Below are 24,848 nucleotides of genomic sequence, written 5' to 3' on the forward strand. Positions count from 1 at the left end.
GACATATTAGAGCAAATCATGTGGAAAATTCAGTAATAGAATAGTAAACATTTATGGAACATTTATGTATGCCAAACACTCTACTAAGCTTTTTGCATATACTATCTCATTTAATCCTCAGAACAGCTTTATGAGGTCACATTTTAATCATCGGTTTACCATTGCAGAAACTGAGCCTCAGGCATGCTAAATAAATATATTTTAATATTTTAAAATAAATTGTATTATTTATTTTTATGTTCACTGATCTTTTCACAGAACCAAGCGTAGTTTCTGTCATGTTGTAGGACTCCTTAAATATGTGTTAAATTAATCAATGAATGAAATAGTTTATGAGACAGTTTCAGGTTGTTTTCCCAGACTTTTTTAGTGTCAGTAGCCCTTGCTATGTGTTTGTTTGTTTTTTTTCCTACACAAGAACAGCACTCTAACCATGTTGGCCTTCTGTGCTTTAGCTCCCTAGCATAAACCCTAGTGCCTCTTCTGGAAATGAAACCACTTTCTCAGGCGGAGGAGGAACTGCAGCAGTAACAACATCAGAGACTGACCATGTTCCCAAAGCTGACAGCACTGACATCAGATCTGATGAGTCTCTGAAAGCAGATAGTTCGACTTCAAATAGCAATAGTGAGCTAAAAACCATCAGGCCCCCTTGCCCTGACACAGCCCCCCCCTCATCTGCCCTGCACTGGTTGGCGGATTTAGCAACTCAGAAGGCTAAAGAAGAAACAAAAGGTGAGATGAACAGAAGCCTCTGCCCTGCCTTTGGGTAGAACCTGGACTTATTCCCGGATTCTTCAAACTCACACATGACCATCCACGTTTATGAAACATGATGCTTGCTTTCTCTGGGTAATCACATAAAATGAGGGAATTGCTTTCAATATTTTTGCAGAAGTGGAGCTTTTTTAAAAAAGACACATGCCTGGGTACCTGAGTGGCTCAGTTGGTAGAGCATCCGATTCTTGATCTCAGGGTGATGAGTTCAAGCCCCACATTGGGCGTGGAGTCTACTTTTAAGAAAATAAAACATAAAACTTCAAAAGAAAAGGCACATGCCTGGGCTGTACCCCAGACCTCTTTAGTCAGAATTGATAGGAGATTTTTATTAACCTTCCAGGTGGTTCTGTTACGCAGCCAGGGTTGATTTTCCATGGGCCCAAGAGTTGCCTGGGGAATTATTATAAATAGAGATTCCTGGGCCCCACCAGAACTGTTAAATGACATTCTCTTAGAGTACAAACAGGAATCTCCATTTTTAGTAAACACTCCAGATGATTCCAGTACAAGTATTCTGAAGACCCCCTTGCAGAAACACTATGTTAGAAAGTGAGGGAGATGAAAGATGGATTGGAACAAAAGGAAATTTGAAATCCAGATCTGGTAAAGGAAGGAAGAAGTAGGAGAGCTTCTCCTTGGCCATGATCCTGCTATAGTCATAACCTTGTCAAGGTTGGCCTGGACAAACTGTATGTAGTTTGTGGACCAGGGAAGGGGAAAGTCCTCCTCCCCTTTTGGCTCATTTTTAGGAGTCATTTGCTTGTCATGCCTAATGCTATTCCTGGTTATGTCCTTACAGAAGCAGGGTCCCTGAGGTCGGTGCTCAGTAAAGAGTCTCATTCACCCTTTGGGCTGGACTCGTTCAACTCCACTGCAAAGGTCTCTCCATTGACTCCAAAGCTTTTTAACAGTCTGTTACTGGGTCCCACTGCCTCCAACAACAAAACCGAAGGCTCTAGCCTTCGAGACCTCCTTCACTCCGGACCCGGAAAGCTTCCTCAAGCCCCCTTGGACACAGGCATACCCTTCCCCCCGGTCTTCTCCACATCCTCAGCAGTAAGTGTCCTTTCTACAACTCTAGCCTTTGCTGCTTTTCCAAGCAAGAGCCATCAGAGATCTGATAACTAGATTAGAGTATATATGGGTAACTTGTGTTATCTGTGTTGTCTGTCCAACTGACAAGTTATTTACATCGCATTTGGGAAATGTTTGAGATCCGTTTAAATAGTGAACCTTTTGTGCCATGTTAAGAAGTCAATAGGGGCGCCTGGGTGGCTTGGTCGGTTAAGCGTCCAACTTCGGCTCAGGTCATGATCTCACGGTCCGTGAGTTCGAGCTCCGCATCGGGCTCTGCTGACAGCTCAGAGCCTGGAGCCTGTTTCAGATTCTGTGTCTCCCTCTGTCTCTGCCCCTCCCCTGTTCATGCTCTGTCTCTCTCTGTCTCAAAAATAAATAAATGTTAAAAAAAAAATTTTTTTTTTAAAAAGAAGTCAATAGAAATTGAGACATTGAAATTTTCAGTCAGCAGGAATCACTATTTTCTTGACAATAACAGGCATTATTATTTTTTTTAACCTAGACCGTACATTCATACTGCCTTTTCTTGGATATCTATAATAGACACCTAAACCTAACACATCTAAGACCACATGCCTGATCTTCTGCGTATAAGCCTCCTTCTCCTGTAGTTTCCTCTCTTGGTCATGAGCATCTGCATTCTTCCAGTTGCTTGGCCAAAAATCTTGGAGTCATTTGGGACTCCCCTCTCTCATATTTTCTATCTAATCTGCCAGCACATCCTTTTAGTCTGATCTTTAAAATGTATGCAGGGGCACCTCAGTGGCTCAGCCATTTGAGCGTCCAGCTCTCAATTTCAGCTCAGGTCGTGATCCCAGGGTCATGGAATCGAGCCCTGCATCAAGCTCTGTGCTGAGCATGGAACCTGCTTAAGATTTTCTCTCTTTCCTTTTGCCCCTCTCGCTCTTTCTCTCTGTCTCTCTCTGTCTCTCTCAAATAAAAAATAACATGTATTCAGAGTCCACCCATTTCTCATTAGCTCCACCACTTCCTCTCTGGTCTGAGCCAACATCCTCTCTTGCCTGCATGTTTGCAGTAAACTTCTTACAGGTCTCCTTTATTTCTTCCCTTTTCCACTCTATAGTCTATTGTCAACACAGCAGCTTGAGTGGTTCTTTTTAAATATGAGTGGTTTCGTTGACATGATTTTTGTTAGCTCTGTTGAAAATCCTTCAAGGGCTTCCTATTTCTCTGATAATATAAACAGAATCCTTTCAGTGGACAATAATGCTCTAGCTTTATCTGTGCAAGACTTCTTCCTTGCACTTCTTTGACTTCACCCACCACTTTCCTTGTTCACTCTGCTCTGACCACACCCACCTTCTTACTGGCCGTGACCAGGCAAGAATCCCTCTTCAGAGCCTTTGCGCTTACCCTTTTCTTCCACTTGGAACTCTCTTTGCCATGTAACCATATGCTTGCTTCATCATTAATTTCATCTCCTCCCTTCTGAAATGTCACGTCCTGTAGGCCTTCTTAAACCACCCTTTGTAAAATCCATCACAGCTCCATCCTCCATATCTGTTTTGTCTGCACTTACTATTTTTTCCATAGCATTCATTACCATGATTGATTTGTTGTCTGTCTTCCCTTTCCTTAAAAGATTTTTGACTGTTTTATTCACTGCTGTATCACTAGTGCCACAGTGTTTGATACATAGTAGGTATTCGGTAAGCATTTACTGAATGAATGAATTCACAAGATAAAAATTTAAATGATGTAGTGAAAAGTCTCCTTCCCATCATCATCTCCCAGCCACTTGTTTTCTTTTCTGCAGGTCAGTCATTGTATGGTTTTTTCCCTCCTTTTTTTACTCAGATGCTCTACACCTTGCTTTTCTGTTTTTAGTGTGTATTGTCTTAGAGATCATTTCAAACAAGTACATAAATATCTTTCTCATTCTATTTTATAATGAGTGGCTAAAATTCAGTGAGCTGTGGATGGTTGAGCCATGTACGATGTGGGTTATTTGTTTCTTTTGCATTAGTGACTTCAAAAAATTACTTTTGGCTCTCTTTTATATGTACTTGCTCTGACCTTCAGTTCTCCTTTTTCTTTTTTGATTTTCCCAAGAAGTTCTATGATTACATGTACTTTGTAGAGATAATAATTAGTGATACTTCAGACTTAGGAATACTTCAGGCTTTTTATAAAAGCCCTCTCAGTTCTGTGACATTAGGTATGTCACTTTGATTTTTGAGCCTGGTGATTTCATCACCTGGAACGTGTGAGAGATTCTCAGTGGGGTGATAAGCAAGGGAAGAATTGAACATTAGGAGACTACTTTCAGAATATTTAGTTCCTTTTGAATACTTTCATTTACCACTTTTTTGGGGTATACTCCCTGGTTAAAAAACAAACAAACAAACAAAAAACCACTGCCTTGGCACCTGGGTGGCTCCGTTGTTAAGTGTCCAACTTTGACCCAGGTCATGATCTCCTAATTCGTGAGTTCAAGCCCCGCGTCGGGCTCTATGCTGACAGCTCAGAGCCTGGAGCCTGCTTTGGATTCTGTGTCTCCGTCTCTCTCTACCCCTGCCCCGCTTGCACTCTGACCCCCTCTCTCTCTCAAAAATAAAAATAAACATTAAAAGAAATAAAAAACACTGCCTTGATAAGTCACTTTATTATTTAGTTGAAGTATCCTTGGGCATGCTAGACAGAAAAAAATTTATAAGCCTCAAAGTAAATAATCTTTTTCACTCAGTTAAAGCATTTTGTGATCCTTGTGGTCCACATGCAAATCCTTAATACAAGGCTGGATGGTAAAGACATTTCTTAGGTCTCTAGGCTCTTGAGGCAGATGCGATCTTTGCATACTTTTCTTGCATAAATGTAAAGCATAGTATAAAAGATGGAAATATAAGATACTGACTTCATAAACCTTCATTCAATTACAAAAAGTATCTCAGAAAAAAAAAAAAGTATCTCAGAAACGTTTGTGAAACTTAATCAGGTAAGTCATAACTCCTTCTTGTGAGTACAGTTGTGAGACAGTTTTTTGAATGCTCTTCTCATGGTGCCTCATTCATACTTACCTGATAGAATTGTATCTGGCAGGGAGTGAAGAACAAGGCCAGCCTACCCAACTTCCTTGACCACATCATTGCCTCAGTGGTAGAAAATAAGAAAACCTCAGATGCTGCAAAGCGGGCCTGTAACTTGACTGATACCCAAAAGGAAGTGAAGGAGATGGTGATGGGGTTGAATGTGCTGGACCCCCATACATCTCACTCCTGGCTCTGTGATGGCCGACTTCTGTGTCTTCATGACCCCAGCAACAAAAACAATTGGAAGATCTTCCGGGAATGTTGGAAGCAAGGCCAGGTAAGTAAGGATAAGTAGCTACCAGGACCAGCTGGCTGCTTGCCCACCACAACTACAACAATAGTTTCAATTCTGTCTAGGAGATTTTTTGACAGGGAGATTGAGACATAGTAAGTTCACCGAAAACTTCCTTGCTACTTCGATTTTACTTGGATTTTAAAAAATCAGAAGATTCCTAAAAATATATTGTGGTTCCTTCTATTTCTAAGCTCTATAGGTCTGCATTCTGAAAAGGGTAGTTGAAATTTCTGGGAAGTGGTGATCTGGCATTAATGACACTTTTAGAGGAAAATCCTTAAGTGTGATAGGGGTAAGGTGAAGGTGGGTAGAAATGGGTAGTACTTTTCTAGGTAAATGTTCCAAGTCTGCACAAATTTGGATGATAGTGTGATAACACTTCCTAATTTTTATACTTTAGAAGGTGCTTGAAAAACGGGGAGGTTATGGAATTGTCTGGATAGTTCTTCATTCTCACTGTGAGGAAGTATTCTCAAAGTTGCATTAGTCAGCTTTTTGTCCTCTCACCTCAAAATAGTGGTAGATACCAGAGCAACAGAAGTAATTTCTGTAGCATGCTTCCCAGCATGAAACTCAAAAATTATAATGGAGAAGTGGTTTCCATTTCCTGCACCTGACATGTTGAAACCTATAGATTCTGAAGCTGGGACAGAACAGTAAATCATCGTGAAGAAGAGGTTGTCCTCAGGAAACCTATCCTGTCCTTGAGCTCTGAGCTAAAAAGTATTTCCTAAATGGTTCTGATTGGCATATTTTGTTTCCACAGCCAGTGTTGGTTTCAGGGGTACATAAAAAGCTCAAGTCTGAACTCTGGAAGCCAGAAGCCTTTAGCCAGGAATTTGGAGACCAAGATGTGGACTTAGTGAACTGCAGGAACTGTGCTATAATTTCCGATGTGAAAGTTCGGGATTTCTGGGATGGCTTTGAGATCATATGCAGTAAGTAGTTTTGATGACGGCAGACTGGAAAGGAAGTCCAGCTCTGCCCTTGGACACAAATCATACCCCCTTGGCGGGGGGACAGTCTGTCTTGGTGCCACCCAAGCTAGCTCTCCTGGCAATCATTGGCTCCCAGAGCACACCTGGGCTTAAGCACCTTCTCCCATGGGTTGTGTGGAGCACTTTCACTCTTGAGGCTGGAATTCTTGTGAGATGGAAAAATATAGCATGTGTGAAATAAAGCAGTGGGCGAGGAAAACAAAGCTCACCTAGTCCATTAGGATGGGTCACAAGTGTGAAAATAAGTTAGTCTCCTAAAACTTGTAGTCTTTGGAAAACCAGGCAGCAGCCAAACAAGCAGATTGTGGGAGTGCTGTCTGTCTTTCAGAGCGATTAAGATCAGAAGATGGGCAGCCTATGGTGCTTAAACTCAAGGACTGGCCTCCTGGGGAAGATTTTCGAGACATGATGCCCACAAGGTTAGTGAACTACAGTAGGTCATCTTGAGACCCTGTGCCTTGCTGAAGCATCACAAAGTAATGATAGAAAAGTGGACTTTGCCTCTTTGCTTTTTTCCCTCTTAACAAGCTAAGTCATCTTTCCTGATCTTCTGTAGGTTTGAAGATCTGATGGAGAATCTTCCTCTGCCAGAGTACACCAAACGAGATGGCAGGCTCAATCTGGCTTCTAGGCTACCCAGCTACTTTGTAAGGCCCGATCTGGGCCCCAAGATGTACAATGCCTATGGTATGAAGAAGCCAAAGCCGTAATTGCCCTTTTGGGACACTACTGTTCCCCATTTCACCTATAGAGGGAGATATTTAGTCAAGGTCCTGTGTAGAGCTAATAGAGCACAAAGTGACAGGTGCTAAAGAATTTAACAGTAGCCATAATGGTTTGAGGTTTGTTTGTTAAGATTTTTTTTTTTATTTTTAAGTAATCTTTATACCCATTATGGGGCTTGAACTTACAACCCTGAGATCAAGAGTCACATGCTCTACCAACTGAGCCAGGCACAGGCCCCAGGGTGGATTTAAATGCGATGGCTTTTGTCATATTGATTTGTATCACATCTATACTTTGTATATCTACAATAATTAGAAAGTTTCCTCTCAAACATTCTGTGCAAGAAGACATGATTCTTAGTTTTTAAGAGCCTTGATAAAATAACAGTGAAGAAGACAGAGTTCCATACCACCCAGCAAGCTCTTTGTGAAGTCACAATAAGGCCATATATCACTGTGAAAGCCAATTCTCATTTGTATGTCAGTAATGCACATATCTGTTTTGCTTTTAAAGGAAAGATTGTTGGGGTGCCTGGGTGACTCAGTCAGTTTAGCATCCAACTTCAGCTCACATCATGATCTCACAGTTCATGAGTTCAAGCCCTGCATCGGGCTCGCTGCTTTCACTGCAGAGCCTGCTTCAAATCCTCTGTTCTGCCCCTCTCCTGCTCATTCTATCTCAGAAAGAAACATTAAAAAAAAAAAAAAATAGAGATAGTGTTGTAGGGAGTGAAATTGGTTCAGTGAATGGCCAAAACTATAGTGTCAACCAAGCTAGAAATCAATCTTAAAACACTAGAAAAGAGATGAGAGTGATTTTTTTTAATCAACAGATATACTTCACTCTCCCTGTTACCCATTTAAGAACATCTTAGAGTATGTTCTCACTTGTAGAGTTGGTATGGATTTTTCACAATATTGCCCTTTCACCCTGCATATCCTCCTTTTCCCTCAGGCTTAATAACCGCAGAAGATAGAAGAGTTGGCACAACAAACCTTCATTTAGATGTATCTGATGCAGTCAATGTGATGGTGTATGTTGGGATCCCCATCGGGGAGGGTGCTCATGATGAAGGTACTATTTCTATATACCCTCTACTTCAGGATGGTGAGGCTCAACGTCAGGAGTAGAATCGGGTGTCTTTCTCCTCAGGGCCTATGCATAGTAGGTGCCCAGTAGATGTTGCTAAGTGAAAGGAGGTTTTAGGAAAGAAGAGTGGTACTTGTGTATCTCTGACCACAGTCATTCTCTTTCTGGGAATGCTCCCTTTTCCACTGAGTATAGAGCATCAGAAATAGGAGCAAAGAAGGAAGGGCAGTCTGGCTCACTTGCCATCAGCCAGATCAGTTTATCAGATGATAAAGCCAGCTTATTTGCGCAGAACAAAAGCATCAAAGTGATATTTTGCTGCATTTTTACTCCCTGCCATCTCAGTATAAAATTAATATGTGTTAATTATGGACATTTTAGAAAATGTACAAAATGTTAAAGAAATACGTAATTCAAAATCTCACAGTTCAGGGATTGTTGGTGTCATTATTTTGGATATTTGCTGCCACACATTTGCTTTTAATGCGATACACCTGCAGATCCTTCCGTTAGTTGTCCTTTAGAGGATTATAATAGACAAGCATTAGAAGTCTACCCTCTTAACTTGCCAAAGAAGCTTTATGTTTCATGGCCTTATATCCGTAGAACCCTAGAGTTTATAAAGAGGTCTTGAAAAAGTACATGGAGTCTGTCTACTTACAGCAGGAAATAACCTGCATTTTGAACATAAGATGTGGCTAAACAGTTTGAGCAAGAAATATGTTTTAAAAGACTACTCTCCCTCCAAAAAAATGCAGAGTCTCTATTAAGGAAGATTTAGGGTTGCTCTTACTGTGTGTAGAAAGCTTAGGCAAATATGAGTTTTGATTCTTTGATTCTACCTTACATTGCTTCAGAGAGATGGAGAATAGTAGAGACTAAGCTTGTTTGAATTGAACATTTTGCTTTACTCAGAGGAAGTGAAATGACTGGAAAAGTAATTTTGCTCTTTTCAGAGGTACTCAAGACAATTGATGAGGGAGATGCTGATGAGGTGACAAAGCAGAGGATTCATGATGGAAAGGAGAAGCCTGGTGCTTTGTGGCACATCTATGCAGCCAAGGATGCAGAAAAGATCCGGGAATTGCTACGAAAGGTATGCCCCCAAGTAGGCTATCCACTCATGGATGAAGGGTCTGGGGGTGATGAGACCACCTGTTTAGGTTTCTCGTGTGGGGTTTCTTGGCTTTTAAGACCTGTACTTTTGGGACGCCTGGGAGGCTCAGTTAAGTGTCTGACTTTGGCTCACGGTTTGTGAGTTCGAGTCCCGTGTCTGGCTCTGTGCTGACAGCTTGGAGCCTGGAGCCTGCTTCGGATTCTGTGTCTCCCTCTCTCTCTGTGCCTCCCCTGCTCATGCTCTGTCTCTCTCTGTCTCTCAAAAATAAGTAAATGTTAAAAAAAAAAAAAAAATTAAAGACAGGTACTTTTTGTCCAAATGCCCTGAAGGCCTGAATCCACACCTGGAGGGTGTTGAATAGAATAAAGCAGAAGACTTTGGCCCCACTAGGGACATTGCTGCAGGAAGTTGGGTTTATGCTATAATTTTTATGCATTGATTTTTCCATCTTTGGGTTTGGTTATGGCTTCAGGTTGGAGAAGAGCAAGGCCAAGAGAATCCCCCTGATCATGACCCAATCCATGACCAAAGTTGGTACCTGGACCAGACCCTCCGTAAGCGACTCTATGAGGAGTATGGTGTGCAAGGCTGGGCCATTGTTCAGTTCCTGGGAGATGCTGTCTTCATACCTGCTGGAGCCCCACACCAGGTGGGTTCCACTGGATTCCATAGGCTTCCTTATTTCTGAGTTTCCTACTAATCTGGCAATAGATACATACAAATGGCTGCATTAGGCTGACTGTTCTTAAACTGCAACTTCTTTTTTGCTCTTTAAGTTTCTTCAGTGTAATTCTCAATGCACGTTTGAAAATTTTTAAATAAGGGAGAAAGTGAAAGTCCTAACTCGGCTACTTGTGCCATGCCCCTTTTCCATCCCCTCACCCTGCTTTCTCCAGAAGTAGCTTGTGGTTAACAGTTTGGTATATATTTTTCCAGATCCTCTTCTGTGAGAATACTAACATTTTCATTTATAAATACATACTTGGAATTTTTCTGCTTTTGTTTTTATGACAATGGAATATCATAAGCATTTCTCAAGTTTGGGGGGTTTTGTCTTCTTTTTAAAACTATGTCATGGATATTTTCCATATATTGCTGAACATCTCAGGGCTCTTTTCCCTCTGAACTTTTCCTCTCCCAGGTGCACAATCTATACAGTTGCATAAAAGTAGCAGAAGACTTTGTATCTCCAGAACATGTAAAGCACTGTTTCCGCCTGACGCAGGAATTCAGGCATCTCTCTAACACTCATACAAACCATGAGGATAAACTGCAGGTAAATAACTCCTCCTTCACCCCCACTCTCTCTCCTTATCTCCTGCTTGCCTACATACATAGGATGAGCATTCTGCTTTCTGAGGGTATTCTACGGGAGGTATTACTGGATAGATGATCCTCTTCCACATAGTATTTAATGAGTCCTCTTCTGATTTGCTTTTAGAGGATACACATCTTTTAACCTAGTCATTTCTGCTATCATCTTCTATTTCTCTGCCCCTGGGAGATAAAGTATTTCAGTGTTAATAACTGACTAGACTGACTTTTCCCAGTTAGATGGTGAAAGCACTGTGGCAGAGTGTTCCAAGCATGTTTCCAAGAAGGGCATTTCCCCAGAGCTGCTTCTCACACATGTTTCTGTGCAGGCTCCATTCCTTAATGCCCTGCTAGGTACTGCAATCCATATCCCTAAGAGTTGTTGGGTGCTTTAGTAGCATTAAAAAAAAAGAAGAAGAAGAAGGAAGCAAGATTTCCCAGGCAGGACTTCAGCAATCTGAATATAGTCTCCCAGCCTCCCGCAGGTAGATTCAGACATCTTCAACCCTGAGTCTCCTCATTTTTGCTGTTCCTTTTTAAAAATTAAGAACATTTCAGGCTGCCTGGGTGGCTCAGTCGGTTAAGCATCTAACTCTTGATTTTGACTCAGGTCTTGATCTCTGGGTTCGTGTTCCGAGCCCTGCCTCCAGCTCTGTGCTGACAGAGCAGAGCCTACTTGGGATTCGGTCTCCCTCTCTCTCTGCCCCTCCTGCTTACACTCACTCTCTCTCTCTCAAAAATAAATAAACTTAAAAATTTTTTTTGAACGTTTCAACCTTAAAGTTCTTATTACAAAGTACAATCACATTGATAGATAACATTGATATTATAGATATAATGCAAATATGCAGACATATATATTTTCAGATCTCAGCTCCATTAGGTCTCTATTTATAATATGTCACCTCCGACACTCCCAATCCTCTGTCACTGCTCTATTTTGTCTGTAGTATTTTTTATTGTCTAACATGTAATGTATTTTTTCTGTTTGTTTGTATCCCTACTAGAATATAAGCTATTTAAGCTCCCTGAAGGCAGGAATTTTACTCCTTTATTCACTGCTTTTCCCTAGCATGATATCTGATACATACTAGGTACTCAGTAAATATTTGTTGAATTAGGGGCGCCTGGGTGGCTCAGTCGGTTAGGCATCCGACTTGGGCTCAGGCCATATTCTCACGGTTTGTGAGTTTGAGCCCCATGTCGGGCTCTGTGCTGACAGCTCGGAGTCTGGAGCCTGCTTCAGATTCTGTGTCTCCCTCTCTCTCCCTGTCCCTCCCCTGCTCACGCTCTGTCTCTCAATAATAAATAAACATTAAAAAAATTAAATAAAAAAAATAATTGTTTAATTAATACAAAAATTATTTTTTTTAACGTCTATTCATTTTTGAGAGACAGAGAGACAGAGCACTAGTGAGGGAGAGGCAGAGAGAGAGGTTGACACAGAATCTTAAAGCAGGCTCCAGCCTCTGAGCTGTCAGCACAGACCCCGAGGCAGGGCCTGAACCCACAAACCATGAGATCGTGACCTGAGCCGAAGTCGGAGGCCTAACTGATTGAGCCACCCAGGTGCCCCAGTACAAAAGTTTTTAAATAAAAAATAGCAAAAGGGAGCTTATGTGCCCATCCTTCACCTTAAGAAATAAAGCATCCTATACATACTTATTATACAACATACACATATAGAACAACTACATTATTGAAGCTTCCATATACCCTTCCCCATTCTGTCTCTTTATTTCCCTCCCCAGGAATAATCACTATCTTGGTTTAAAACTGTCTTTAGCCTGTTCACTTTATTTTAGTAACTCTAACTATTCCTTCCTGCTTCACGTATAATATGTGTTCTTCTTAGACAAAATAGAAAATACATACAAGCACAAAGGGAGAAAATATCCAATAATCCTACCCACCCACTGTTGTTTTAGTGCATTCCTATTAGCTGTAGGACCTTGGGCAAGATTCTTAACCAGAGAACCTTGGTTTCCTCAGTTTCTCATCTGTAAAAATGGGGATGATAATAATAGAACAGACCTCAGGGGCACCTGGGTGGCTCAGTTGGTTGAGCGTCCGACTTTGGCTCAGGTCATGATCTCATGGTTCATGAGCTCGAGCCCTGCGTCGGGCTCTGTGCTGACAGCTCGGAGCCTGGAGCCTGCTTCACATTCTATGTCTCCCTCTCTCTCTTCCCCATCCCCACTCATGCTCTGTCTCTCTCTGTCTTAAAAATAAATAAAACATTAAAAAAAATTTTTTTTTAAAGAATAGACCTAATAAGACTGTGGTAAGGATTAAGTGAAAGTCCACATAAAAAGCTTAGCAATAGGGCACCTGGGTGACTCAGTCAGTTAAGCGTCGGACTTCAGCTCAGGTCATGATCATGTGGTTCATGAGTTCAAGCCCCACGTCGGGCTCTGTGCTGACAACTCAGAGCCTGGAGCCTGCTTCGGATTCTGTGTGTCCCTCTGTCTCTGCTCCTCTGCCGCTCACACTTTGTCTCTCTCTCTCTCTCTCTGAAAAATAAACAAACATTTAAAAAAATTAAGCAACAAAAACAAAAACTTAGCAATAGTGCCCAGCATGTACTAAGTACATAGATGATGGTGATTATATAGCCTTTCAAATGATTTCATCATTCTTTTTTGAATATAGACCTTCTATCCTCTGTGATTTGTAAATCATCTATGGGATTGATTTGGGAAGTATGCAGTCCTCGTTGAAGGATTTCCTCACTCACTAGTAGGCTTTATAGGTTGTTTAAAATATATATCTTCATTTGAGAATATAATATGAGGCCACCATGAACTGACTGTGCCGATTGCTCTCTCCAGGTGAAGAACATCATTTATCACGCAGTGAAAGATGCTGTCGGCACCCTCAAGGCTCATGAATCCAAACTGGCAAGATCTTAGGCATGGAGAAATTGTTAACTCCCCTGTGAAGCAGGTCTTTCACTCACAACACATACAGGGAACGGCAGGGTTCTCTGCTGGAGCAGAGGCCCTTCACTGGGAGCCAGTGTGGTCAGTATTACAAACTCTCCAGCCACTCTTTTCTACGCTGCCTCAACACTGAAGGTTGACCCAGGAAAGTCACACTGTTCACACACACAGTTTCAGACTCCAAGCCAAGGGTGCCACATACCCATCCTGTGGTCTTTGGGACTCTGAATTGCCTGAACATTGCTGGGCTTTCCTGCACATTCTCGTGACTTGAGATTCATGGAAACCGGGAATGTGGGCACACCTTTCTTTTCTTTGTTCTCTCGTGCCTAGTTAAGTGGGAATGTGTTTGGAGGTAGGGGGAATCACATAACTGGTACAAGTAGGGGCTAATTGCCTAAACACACCTGGTGGAAGCCTGACAGTGTCTCTGCACGTGACCTCTGACACAGACCATCCCAGGAGATGGGGTGAAGCCATTCCCCACAATGTCTCTCGTGAACACTGGAGTCTTGCAGGACCCAGGGAGAACCCACTGCTTTTCCCAGGAGGCTCCAGGATTAGGAAACGTGTGTATTTAGTGAAAAATAGGTTTGTAGTGAAATAGTTACTATTTCATGAAAGTAGATATTTTTAGAATTTTTGAAATACCACAGTTGTTTTCCTGGATTATGAGGAAAGGCACATTACATTTAGTCTTCCTTTCGATAAAAATCTTTGAAGAATTATGATTTTTAGAAATCAACTGCCCATTATAGCACAAAATCAGCCAAAGCAGAATTGAAAAGAATTGGCTTTTTAGGATTCTTTTAGTTTCTTCCCTTCCCATCTCAGTCCTATCTTGAGGGAACAGCCATCTGAGAAAGAACTTTGTCATGTCTGAGCTGTGGTGTGTTTTACAGATACACACACTGGTGTCGCAGGAACCATTTTCACATATTACCAGCGTTCCCTTGGGACTCCTTCTTACATTTCCGAATGCAAAGGAAAGTTTGATTTCCTACATGAGTCTGTTTGGTTTTTTGGGTTTTTTGTCCAAAAATGTTTTCAGCAAAACTTTCCAACTCTGTGGAGTTTTATTAAGAATTTATTTGAAAACGATGGAATTCATTAGCCCATAGATACATTGGAAAATGTATCTATCTTCTTTCCAGCTGTACTGTAGTGCCCTGCAGGCTTGTTTATATGTTCACAATTACCTTTTTTTTTTTTAATAAAAGTCATTTACTGTAGAATACTTTTAATTTCACTTTCTGTATTTTAATTTTGTTGAAGGGCTGATTGGGATTTCCATGTTCTTATTAAAAATCTAACAAATCTGTTTGGAGTGGACTAAATTCTTCTGTGCCGGCCATTCTAAAAATCAAAGGCAGGTTGAGGGTGGGGTTGGAGGTGGCGAATGGTTCATTTTCTGACCTTCATTACATTGCTGCATCCGATTACCCTTTACTTCCTGAATTTGTGCCCATTTGAGAGCGGAAAGTGCCAGGTCATTGTGGTTTGTGGGTTTGGGGGGTGAAGGGAAAAGAGTGGCAGAAAAGATGGGTTTTCCATTGTTGATGCTATGTGAATGGAGTGGGAAAGATGAGGTCTTTAACCTTCCTAGAGCAGCTGGGGGTAAGCGCAGTGGGGGACAGCCTGAGCAAGGTTTTGGGTGATCAGTGATGAGGTTCCTCAAAGCAGGAGGCCCACCTGCCCACATATGAAACATGTGGCCCTAGGTCCACCTCAGAGTTGGTGGGAAAAGACCCAAATGGATTTTTTGTTTATAAATCAGCAATTAAAGTAGCTTGAGGAGTAAGGACAGACTACATTCCAATTAGAAAAGGCCTTTTGAAGAGGAAGTTGTAAAGAATAGCAAGAGGGGTCATCGGAGGCTGCGTCTCCAGACTCTGTTGGAAAACATCTTCCAAAGTGTTTGAGCCTGGAAATACAATTATCAGGGTGGAAATAGACCATTGTGTGGTTCAAGGATAGAGTTTGAATAGGACCATAACTGAAATACAGAGCTCTGAACGTGTCCTTTCAGGCTGGATGGACACGGGTCGAGGCTATGGTCACCAGAAGACTCACACCTCCACTTAAAGAATGCAGAAGCTTTGAAATGGGACAGGAAAGGAAAGCAATGGGGAGAAAGGGGGTTGCAGAGGTTGGAGCTTTGTTGCTTTGGTGAAAATCAGGAGGCGGGCTAGCCTACATTCTGGATATAAATGTCTTCAGAATTAGGGCATACACTGCTGCCAGCATTTGCTGGTGGGGGTGGAACTGGAGGCCCTAGATCCATCTCCAACCCAGATGCCATGCCTCCCTACCTTTTGTTTAAAGAGGGTCTACCCCTGGGTATTCACCTTGAGAGCCTGGGCTGTTTTCCTGCAAAGCTTAGCAAGCGACAACGTAAAAAAGATCAGAGTGGGGGACGGGTCCTCCAACAGGATTGATTGGTAATGGCCAAGAAGGGGTGAGGTGGACAGGTGTAGCTATAGCTATACCTTTGACTTGAGAAGTTCTTGGGTGGTTGTCTACAGGGCCTGTAATGGAGAAAGACAGTTTGCTAGTCAGCAGTTAGGAGAAGTGGCCTGATTAAAGTAGACTTCATGGGTTCATACCTTAGCATGACTTAGTGGTTTTGTGACCTTGGCAAATTATTGAACTTCCCTAAGCTTCCCATTTCCTTATCTTCAAAATGAGGATAATTATGACCTCTGCCTTATGAAATGAGGATTCAGTGAAATAATGCATGTGAAGCTCTTAGCTCAGAGGCTGGCACAGTTAGCACCCAATAAGTCCTAGCTAGTATTCCTGGGGGAATGTTTAAACCTTTCAGCCTGATGTGGGCAAGGCAGGAAGAGGGCTAGGACGTCAGGATGGAACCTGAAGGCCTGTAAGGACCTCAAGCCACGGCTTGGAATCCAAGGAAGATGAACAAGCGATTAGACGAAGGCAGGGCGGTGAGGGTCAAAGGCGCATGCCCGGTGATAGCAGGTGCAGGGGGGCGCGCCGCCGCCGCCGCCGCCGCCGCGGGCGGGCCTCCCCTTTAAGAGCCGCCGCCGCCCACGGCCCGCCGCTGCGGCAGGGACCTCCCCTTTAACCGCGGCTGCTCGGCACTTCGCGGCCCCCACGGCGGCTGCTGCTGCGGCTGCTGCTGCTATTGCGGCTCCTGCTGCCGCCGCCGCTCGACCTCCGGCACCTGCATCCTCCGCTCGGGCCGGATCCCCGCCCCGCACCCCGCCCGGCCCCGCCATGGTGTCCTGGATCATCTCTCGCCTGGTGGTGTGAGTGCGGCGGTGGCGGGGCGCGGCCGGCAGGGAGGGGGATGGGGAATGGGAATTGGGGGCTGAGGGGTGTTGAAGCCCAGCATGGACCGTTCCGTGGCTTCATACAACAGAGTCCCCTAAAGGCACATCGTTCCTAGGGGTTCCCAGAGACAAGACATGGAAGAGTAGGACCCAGGACCGGAGGGGGGAACATTAGAGGAGCATAGTAAGCCTGGCTTCCCACCCCTTTTATTTTTAATTTTCGGTGTTCCTTCATCCTAGGGCTGGGAAGCATGGCTTGATTTATGAAGGGGAGGCAGCATGTCCCCTCCCCCACCTAGCAGATCTGGGCTGAAGGAGCAACTCAGACCTGGGCCGTCATCTTCATGCGGGGAGAGGGCTAATGGAAGAGCGGGGAGCCAGACAGGGCCTCATCATTCCATTGCTTAGGGCCGTAGTTAGCAGCCTTGGCCTCCTCTCTCTTCCAGTATCAGGACGCTAGAGATGAGGGCATAAGCTCTGAAGGCCCCCCAGGGAGGACATCTGGGTGTTGGGAAGCAGAGATGCTTGGAGGACAAAGTGTGGGAGGTAACCGGGAGGGGATATGTGTGCTCAGCCTGGATTTGTGAAAGCCACATAGGGGAGGGCCTTAGGTGGCCTTCATTCCAGGCTGCCGGCTACACTGTGGAGCTCTGTCCCTGCTCCTCCCCCAGGCTCCAGGAGGGAAGCCTGCTCCCACACCCCACACTTCGTCCTTGAGGACTCCACCCCCGACCCCTTCTCCACAGGTCGGTTTGAAAGTATCTTGCCTGTAAGAGGCAGGTCCCTGGGAGAACAGGCAATACCCACACATGGTCAGGGGCTGGGCCCAGCAGGGGCTTTGCTTGGGCCTCAGCCAACCCCTACCCTGGCTCAGGACCCTGCCCCAGGACCCTGCCCCTCAGCCTCTAACCGTGGGGGACTGACACCCCAAAATTCCCTCCCCCTGCCTTCTTCCCATTCAGTGCTGTTATGTTCTTGTATTCTGGCTCCCTGTCACTGGAGTCTCCCTCCTTCCTCTCCCCCACCCCACCCCAGAGGTTATCCACAGGCGTCATACCTCCCTGTGCCCTTCAGAGTGGCTGCTTCTCTCTTGCCTGGATGAGCTCCCTGGGGAGCATCAGTCTTCTCCTTCCCTCACCTGTGTCCTGTATATGGTCTCTCTAATGGGATCACTACCAGGTTGTACTCCAGCTAGGGCCTTGAGCCCAGGACCCTCCCCCGAGCTTGGTCCCAAGCGTACTTATAGGGGAATAAACCTTTTGCCCCTCTTAGGGCCTCCTGCCCCTGTGCCCTCTGTGCCCCAGGTCCCCAGAACCACAGAGGTGCCTCTGATTGCCACATAGAGTGCCCTGTTACGTGGTGTCTGGTTCCCCTACAGACCTGGCCCTAACCAGCCTGGCTCAGAACTAGAGGTAGAAGGTAAGGGCAGACAGGTATGAATGAGCACAGTATCTGGAGAAGGGAGCCACCCTGTTGCAGTGACCAGACCCCCACTCCCCACAATACGGATAACCAGTGATCATGGGTGAAGATACCACATTGGACCCTCTGGCCTCTGGGTCTTTCTTTACCTAAGGGGCTGGAGAAAAACTGAAAAACAGAGAGAGGAGAGACATCACCTTCACTGGCTGGGGACCTCCAAGCTTGTCACCTGAGGCTTAATGGCTTTGACTGTAACCACTGGCCTGAGTTCATCAGTCCAGTTGATGTGGCACTCTGGAGTTCTGTCCTTCTCCCCTTACCTACCCAGGGACTGACTGATGCAGAGCTGGGAGGGAGAGGCCACTGCTCTTGGCCGAGGGGACCAGTAACCATGCCTGCCTCCCTAGGCTCATCTTTGGCACCTTGTACCCAGCCTATTCTTCCTACAAGGCCGTGAAGACAAAAAACGTGAAGGAATATGTGAGTTTATGACCCCTTAATCTCCTACCCACCCCACGTGGCAAAGATAGGCCAGTGGATCACAATACAGACAGTACTGACTTTGTGCCAGTGCTTCAGCACTAAGGAGACCTTACTTCAAGGAAGTTCCTTTGTGTTCCCTTTCTCCTGTGGTGTGATCCACAGGCAAAGTTGAGGTCCCGAGTGTCCCTTCCCCACAACACCTCCAGCATAGTTGGCAAGAGAGATGGGGTCCTGGGTGTTCCCTCAAGGCCCCAGCTAATACCGCTCTCTGTACCTTCAGGTGAAATGGATGATGTACTGGATCGTCTTTGCCTTCTTCACCACGGCTGAGACACTCACGGATATTGTGCTTTCCTGGTGAGGTCCAGCATCCCCACCCTGCATCTCAGGGTCCAGAGTTTAGACTCTCTACCCCCAGCAGCCCAACAGAAGATTGAGACCCAGGGTAGAGTCCTCCCACAGTTCCATGGGGTCCTGGATGTCCACTCTCCCCCCGTGCATGCCTGGCTTAATCAGTAGAATAAGAGACCCAACCCCCACATTTCTACCTGATGATAGCCAAAGCACCACAATAGAATTCAGGAAACCTGCTTCTGCCAGACGTCCTGTATGACTTTGGGCAGGTTACAGCTTCCTAGGTCTCAGTTTCCTTATTTGTAAACTAGGCATATGATCCAATCTTATAGACATTCAGTGCTAGTATTTCAAAGCACTACTAGACTATGTTGTGAACCCTTGAAGGACAGAGAATGTCTTAATCACCTATATGTATGTTCACAGCAGGAGCGCAAAAAATGTGTACTGAGTGAGCAGATGCCTCTTGGAAGAGAGGACTAACAAAGCACAGAACACTAAATCAAGAGAGAAGAGAGTTTTATGGAGAGGTAGAGAACAAAAGATGATTGCATTGGCTTGCAAGGGCCAATGACCTTTGAGAAAAATAGTTTTAGCAGAAGTTGAGTAGGGTTAGATTAGGAAAGAATAGTGGGTTAAAAATTGTGAGGACAGTGAGCATAGATGCTTCTTTTTTTTTTAAGTTTATTTATATTTATTTTTGAGAGAGAGAGAACCAGCAGGGGAGGGGGAGAGAGAGATGGGTCAGAGGATCTGAAGCAGGTGCTGTGCTGAGAACAGAGAGCCCGATGTGGGGCTCAAACTCACAAACTGCAAGGTCATGACCTGAACCAAAGTCAGACACTTAACTGACTGAGCCACCCAGGAGCCCCTAGCATAGATGCTTCTTGCCACAAACAAAGGAAAGTGCTTTGTGAGAATGTAGGAGACATGAAGGAGTCTGGCCTGAGGAGAAGGAGCCAGGGAATGGACAACAGTCCTTAAAAGTAAGAGGCAGCAAAGAATGGGATCCAGAGCACAGCTGGAGAAGCTTCAGTCTTCCTTGTGGAAGGGCAGGAAGAGAAGGGGGTGAGGACCCAGGAGTGGACCTGGGAGGTTAGGAAGCTCGCCTTTGTGTTGGCCCTGGGATAGACAAGCAGGAGTGTTCTATCAGAGTGAGAGGCCTGGGACTCCCAAGAGAAAAATGTGCAGAGAGCCACTGCAAGGGGAATTCTGCTGGAGGCACTTACCATCCCCCTTGGAATCTCAGCTATGCCTCCCATTTTCCTTGAGATTAGAAATGCCAAGGGGCACCTGGGTGGCTCAGTCAGTTAAGCATCTGACTGTTGATTTGGGCTCAGGTCATGATCTTGTGGTTCTTAAGTTCTAGCCTCTCATCAGACTCTGTACTGACAGCCTGGAGCCTGCTTGGGATTCTCTCTCTCTCTCTCTCTCTCTCTCTCTCTCTCTCTCTCTGCCCCTCCCCTGCTCACACTCTCTCTCTCTCTCTCTCTCTCTCTCTCTCGGTTTCTCTCAAAATAAATAAATAAACTTAAACTTAAACAATTAAAAAAAAGAAGGAAAGAAAGAAGGAAATGCCCAGTCTCCTGAGCCACGTGGGAACCCCAGTGCACTAAGGGGTGGGGAACCAGGCAAGGTCTTGCAGGGGATCAGCTCACCTCCTGACTCCCTATCCCAGGCTCTGCCACTTGCCTCTGTCCCACCCACAGGTTCCCCTTCTACTTTGAGCTCAAGATCGCCTTTGTGATATGGCTGCTGTCCCCTTATACCAAGGGCTCCAGCGTGCTCTACCGCAAGTTCGTGCACCCAACACTGTCCAACAAGGAGAAGGTTTGCCTCCACTCTCAGCTGACTTCCTAGCCTGCCCCAGGCCATGGCAGCCCAGTGTCTGCAGCCACGTCCATTCCTGGCTCTCCTTGTGGGCACCCAGAACCTGAAGTGATCTGGCAGAGCCCTGGCCTCCTGGAGCAGGCAGTGCCTTTGTCTGGGTGTGAACAGGGGCAGGGAATGGCCTAGCCAGCAGGGACCACCCCTCACCTCCTACTCCTTCCCCTCCCACCTCTCAGGAAATCGACGAGTACATCACACAGGCCCGAGACAAGAGCTATGAGACCATGATGAGAGTGGGCAAGAGAGGCCTGAACCTGGCTGCCAATGCTGCAGTCACCGCTGCTGCCAAGGTGAGATGGGGGCAGACCAGGCTCCCAGGGCCCCACCTTGCTCATTTCATCCCCCTAGCCAAGCCCCTTTGCATCTAACCTGTCCTTGGTGCTGTGATGGTTTGGGGCTTGTGCAACTCAGGGTTGTAGGCCTGGTTCTAACACCTTCCAGCCAAGTGACTTCAACTCTCTGAGCCAGTTTCCTCAACTGTCCAAAGGGAAATTATGGGCCTTTCAGTGCTGCCAAAGGACTGGGTAAGGACAGTGTGAGGAAAACACTGAGCTCAGTGGCTGCCCGTGCTCCATAGTGACCTCTATCTCCACCCCGCCCCTTCCTCCGGTTCTCCCGGTGCGTGGTGGTGACCCTAGGGCCAGGGGGTGCTATCAGAGAAGCTCCGAAGCTTCAGCATGCAGGACCTGACCCTGATCCGGGACGAGGATGCACTGACCCTGCAGGGGCCTGACAGCCGTCTCCGACCCAACCCTGGCAGCCTCCTGGATACCATTGAGGACTTAGGTACAGGCAGGGCCCAGGACTGGGCAGAGGGAGGGGGGACCTCAAGGGCATGGAGGCCAGGTAGGAGAGCCACCAGACCTCTGTTCTCCTTTCTTTCCCCAAACCAGGAGATGACCCTGCCCTGAATTTAAGATCTAGCACAAACCAGGCAGATCCCCGGACAGAGACCTCTGAAGATGATATGGGAGACAAGGCCCCTAAGAGGGTCAAACCTGTCAAAAAAGTGCCCAAAGCTGAGGTGAGAGCCCAGGCCAGAGCAGGGGGAAATGGGGAGGAGGTGTGACCCCAGGCTGAACTCTCTAACTTCTTCTCTCCTTCCCGCAGCCACTGGCTTCCAAGACACTGAAGACCCGGCCCAAGAAGAAGACCTCTGGTGGGGGTGACTTGGCTTGAGGTTCTGACCCCCCGGAGGCTGCACACTGTGCCAGTAACCCACACGCCTCCGGCCCCAGGGCCCCTCAGATGGCTGTTTCTGGTGCCTGCCCAGTGACCACTCCTCTGGAAGGGCTTGGAAAAGAGGAGGGAGGCCCTGCTATGGGGGTGGAGGGTAGAGGCTGGAGGAGTTACTGAAGACTGAGCCCCCCCAAGGAGGCGGGGGCTCCTTAGAGCCCAAACTGCTATTCTCCCTGCTCCAGTCCTGCTCCCACCCACCCAGTGCCTTGCTGAAGACCATGGCCATCCCCTTTTCTGAGGTCCTAATATGCCCCCACTGCTCTCTCCGGGCTGGGGGAGCAGTCACAGCCCAGACTGACCAGAGATGGGCCTGAAGGCACCTGGGAGACGGAGGGAGAGGGGAAGGCTTCAGAGAACTTGTGGCACAGGCCACAGATGTGAATGGAGGACAGGGGCTTAGCATGTGCTTAAATGACCAGGATGATGAGGCCAGAGCTGCAGCTGGGGGCATTGGATAGGGCTGTGTGCTACATGTCCCCACTAAAAAGAAGTGGGGTCCTAGGGGTGTGAGTGTGTGTGTGTGTGTGTGTGTGTGTGTGTGTGTATCTTTCTAGGTCTAGGGCTGGGGAGATTTTGAGTAAAGGACTTTCCTGCCAGCAGTGACCACCCCCCACCCTAAGCCCCACAGCTAGCTGGCCCTTCCCTGCTTTCAGCCCTCCCTCCTACTCTCAGAGCCTCAGAGGACCTCGGCCCAAGAGAGGATGAGGCTCTGAAGGCCTCTTATCTCCTCCTCTGCCCTTGATACCCTTTTGCTTCCTCCCATTCCTGCCCTGCCCCTGGGCTGGGCTCCTCTACCCCTCAGGGCCCATTGTAGAGGGCCCTGCTGAGCCAGCTCCTTTCCTCCTCACCTGGGGGCCCATCTTCCTTTTCTCCAGACTCCTTTTCCTGTGCCAAGCAAACTGAGCCCATGTAAGCAGGCAGACCCTTATTAGCCCAGCCTTTGCCCCACACTCTACCCCAGCTTCTGCCGTGGCTTCAGGAGGAATGTGTGAAGAAGAAAAGAAATATTGGAGCCAAAGTGCTTCCAATTCTATGAAAAGAGGGTGCCCATTGGACCTTTGGCACTGGATGAGCCAATAAACCAAATTCTGGCACCTCATGTATTTCGGCCTCTGTACTTTGTTCTTGCTCCTCCAGTCCCCAGGTGGGAAGGACCTCAAGTAAAAAGCAGGGCTCAGCTATAGGAGGAAGGGGGGAAGAGGTCAAAATGTGAGACCCAAGAGCTCTGATCTCCAAGATAAGAGATAGGTTTGAGCTGGTCCATCTCTGAAAATGGTTTGGAGGTTCAAGATACAGCCAGAGGAGTAGGAGGGACCATGACTTACGAAGGCCTAGGAGTCTCCAACTGTCAAGGTTGTCTTGTCCCTTGGAATTCTGCCAAGAGACCTCCATCCCCAGTGGACCTCCTGGTACCTTATGGAAAGTGTCAGTATAAGCTCTGAGGACAAAGACCCCCATGAGTGTCCCAGGGAAGAGGGAATAGGATTTGGGGGTTGCTGGGCAGGGAACTGGTTGGCCATGCTGCTTAGAAAGGCTTAAGAATGTTGGAGGAGGGCTGAGAGGGAGAGACTCTGAAAGGAGGAGACAGGCTGAGGGAAGAGGTAGAGATGGGGAACCAGCCTCACAGTGCATGTCTGAGCCTGGGGACAGAGAAGGATGACAGGACACCAAGGACTGGGGACAAAGAGATAGTCCCTGTGGCCCCAGGAGGAAAGGCTTGAGCCCTGGGCTGCTTGGGTAGGTTGGAGGAGACAAGGAAGGAGGCTGCAGGGCATGGGGTCTGAGTCCTTGGGAGGTAGAAGACCACCAGGGGCCAAGGGGAACAACTGGCTGGGGATGAGCCCTGCAAGGCGGTGCCCAAGAGAATGGAAAGGATGGCAGAGGAGCAGAGGCAGCATGGGAAGAGAAAAACAAAGGGAAAGAGTGGAGAAGGAGGGGGGAGAGAGCAAGGCAGGGAGGAGGAAGGGAGAAGGAAGGGGAGAAACAGTAGTGCAGCTTTGTAGAAGGAAAATGAAGGAAGCAGAGCATGGGGTGTGGCATAGGGTGTGTGGGGACCTAGCCCCAGGCTCTGGACCCCACAGTTGGCAAAATGCCCCTACAGCAGACTTCCCTCTCCCTTCCCTGGCATCACAGAGGTATGTCCTCTCCAGCCTCACACTCAGGCCAAAGTGGCCAAGAACCTCCTGAACTGAGGTCACAGTGGAGGTGGAGTGTGAAATGCCCTTTTCATCTTCTCTGGAATCCTCCAGTCAACAGCCCTCTGAAGGTCATTCTTTTCACCACTGGCCTCTGAGCAAATTGGTCCCTTCCTCTAGAAAGGAGAGGATGCGTCAGGATAGGATTCAGGGAGAGACTCCTTTGTTCTAGAAAGATCTCAAGAGAGTAAGATGCTGCAGTCTCATGCTAGCAGCTACCATATGGCCAGAAAACCAGGTTAGGCCCTCCCTAACCTAAATCCCATTTGCTGCATAACACACAAATATGAACGCATGTGCATGGATGCACACAGATACATGCTTGCACCCACAGTGACCACTTGCTAAGAAGGTCACTGCCAGATTCCCCACTGCCAGGCTCTCCATGCACATCTGGGTTTCTCTGTGTCAACAGGAACATGCTCAGATTTCCAAGCTCCTTGGTCCGTTGCCATGGAAACAGTCTCCTAGAACTCGGCACAGGGCCTGGCCCCTGTGGTGCAGGGGAGGAGAGGAAAGATGGAGGGTGACAAGAAGATGGAGGGATCAGCTTCTTGGAGGGGCAGGCAGGACACATTTGG

General features: G+C 46.6%; 2 protein-coding genes across 6 annotated transcripts in view; both read left to right on the forward strand.

The window, feature by feature from the left end:
• KDM3B (lysine demethylase 3B) overlaps positions 1-14,707 on the forward strand; it is a 74,473-nt gene extending 59,766 nt beyond the window's left edge. For all 3 annotated transcript variants that reach the window (XM_053221490.1, XM_027076590.2, XM_027076591.2), the window contains 11 exons: positions 456-735; positions 1,580-1,836; positions 4,918-5,184; positions 5,969-6,140; positions 6,529-6,619; positions 6,757-6,887; positions 7,881-8,000; positions 8,972-9,111; positions 9,605-9,781; positions 10,274-10,408; positions 13,278-14,707. In XM_053221490.1, the coding sequence (XP_053077465.1) occupies positions 456-735; positions 1,580-1,836; positions 4,918-5,184; positions 5,969-6,140; positions 6,529-6,619; positions 6,757-6,887; positions 7,881-8,000; positions 8,972-9,111; positions 9,605-9,781; positions 10,274-10,408; positions 13,278-13,358 (1,851 nt within the window). In that variant the 3' untranslated portion in view covers positions 13,359-14,707. The remainder of the gene's footprint in view (positions 1-455; positions 736-1,579; positions 1,837-4,917; positions 5,185-5,968; positions 6,141-6,528; positions 6,620-6,756; positions 6,888-7,880; positions 8,001-8,971; positions 9,112-9,604; positions 9,782-10,273; positions 10,409-13,277) is intronic.
• Positions 14,708-16,438: 1,731 nt separating this feature from the next.
• On the forward strand, positions 16,439-23,175 carry REEP2 (receptor accessory protein 2). 3 transcript variants are annotated; one of them, XM_027076588.2, is made up of 8 exons: positions 16,439-16,660; positions 18,514-18,586; positions 18,870-18,946; positions 20,653-20,773; positions 21,010-21,123; positions 21,478-21,619; positions 21,727-21,857; positions 21,944-23,175. In XM_027076588.2, the coding sequence occupies exons 1-8, from the start codon at positions 16,629-16,631 to the stop codon at positions 22,010-22,012; spliced, it is 759 nt and encodes a 252-aa protein (XP_026932389.1). In that variant the 5' UTR covers positions 16,439-16,628; the 3' UTR covers positions 22,013-23,175. The 3 variants fall into 3 exon arrangements, with proteins under 3 accessions (XP_026932389.1, XP_026932388.1, XP_026932390.1); XM_027076587.2 differs by having other exon boundaries at positions 16,449-16,660; positions 21,472-21,619; XM_027076589.2 differs by having other exon boundaries at positions 16,462-16,660; positions 18,435-18,586; positions 21,472-21,619.
• The last annotated feature ends 1,673 nt before the right edge of the window (positions 23,176-24,848 follow it).

This window comes from Acinonyx jubatus, chromosome A1 (genome assembly GCF_027475565.1).
Source record: "Acinonyx jubatus isolate Ajub_Pintada_27869175 chromosome A1, VMU_Ajub_asm_v1.0, whole genome shotgun sequence".
NCBI classification, from domain to species: Eukaryota; Metazoa; Chordata; class Mammalia; order Carnivora; family Felidae; genus Acinonyx; species Acinonyx jubatus.

What these genes read in the sequence shown, in the direction of transcription:
- REEP2 (XM_027076587.2), top strand. Translation starts at nt 16,629, where the DNA reads ATGGTGTCCTGGATCATCTCTCGCCTGGTGGT. An exon ending in CAGTCACCGCTGCTGCCAAG is followed by an intron (nt 21,124 to 21,471) that starts GTGAGATGGGGG and finishes TGGTGACCCTAG; the next exon opens with GGCCAGGGGGTGCTATCAGA. An exon ending in AAAAAGTGCCCAAAGCTGAG is followed by an intron (nt 21,858 to 21,943) that starts GTGAGAGCCCAG and finishes TCCTTCCCGCAG; the next exon opens with CCACTGGCTTCCAAGACACT.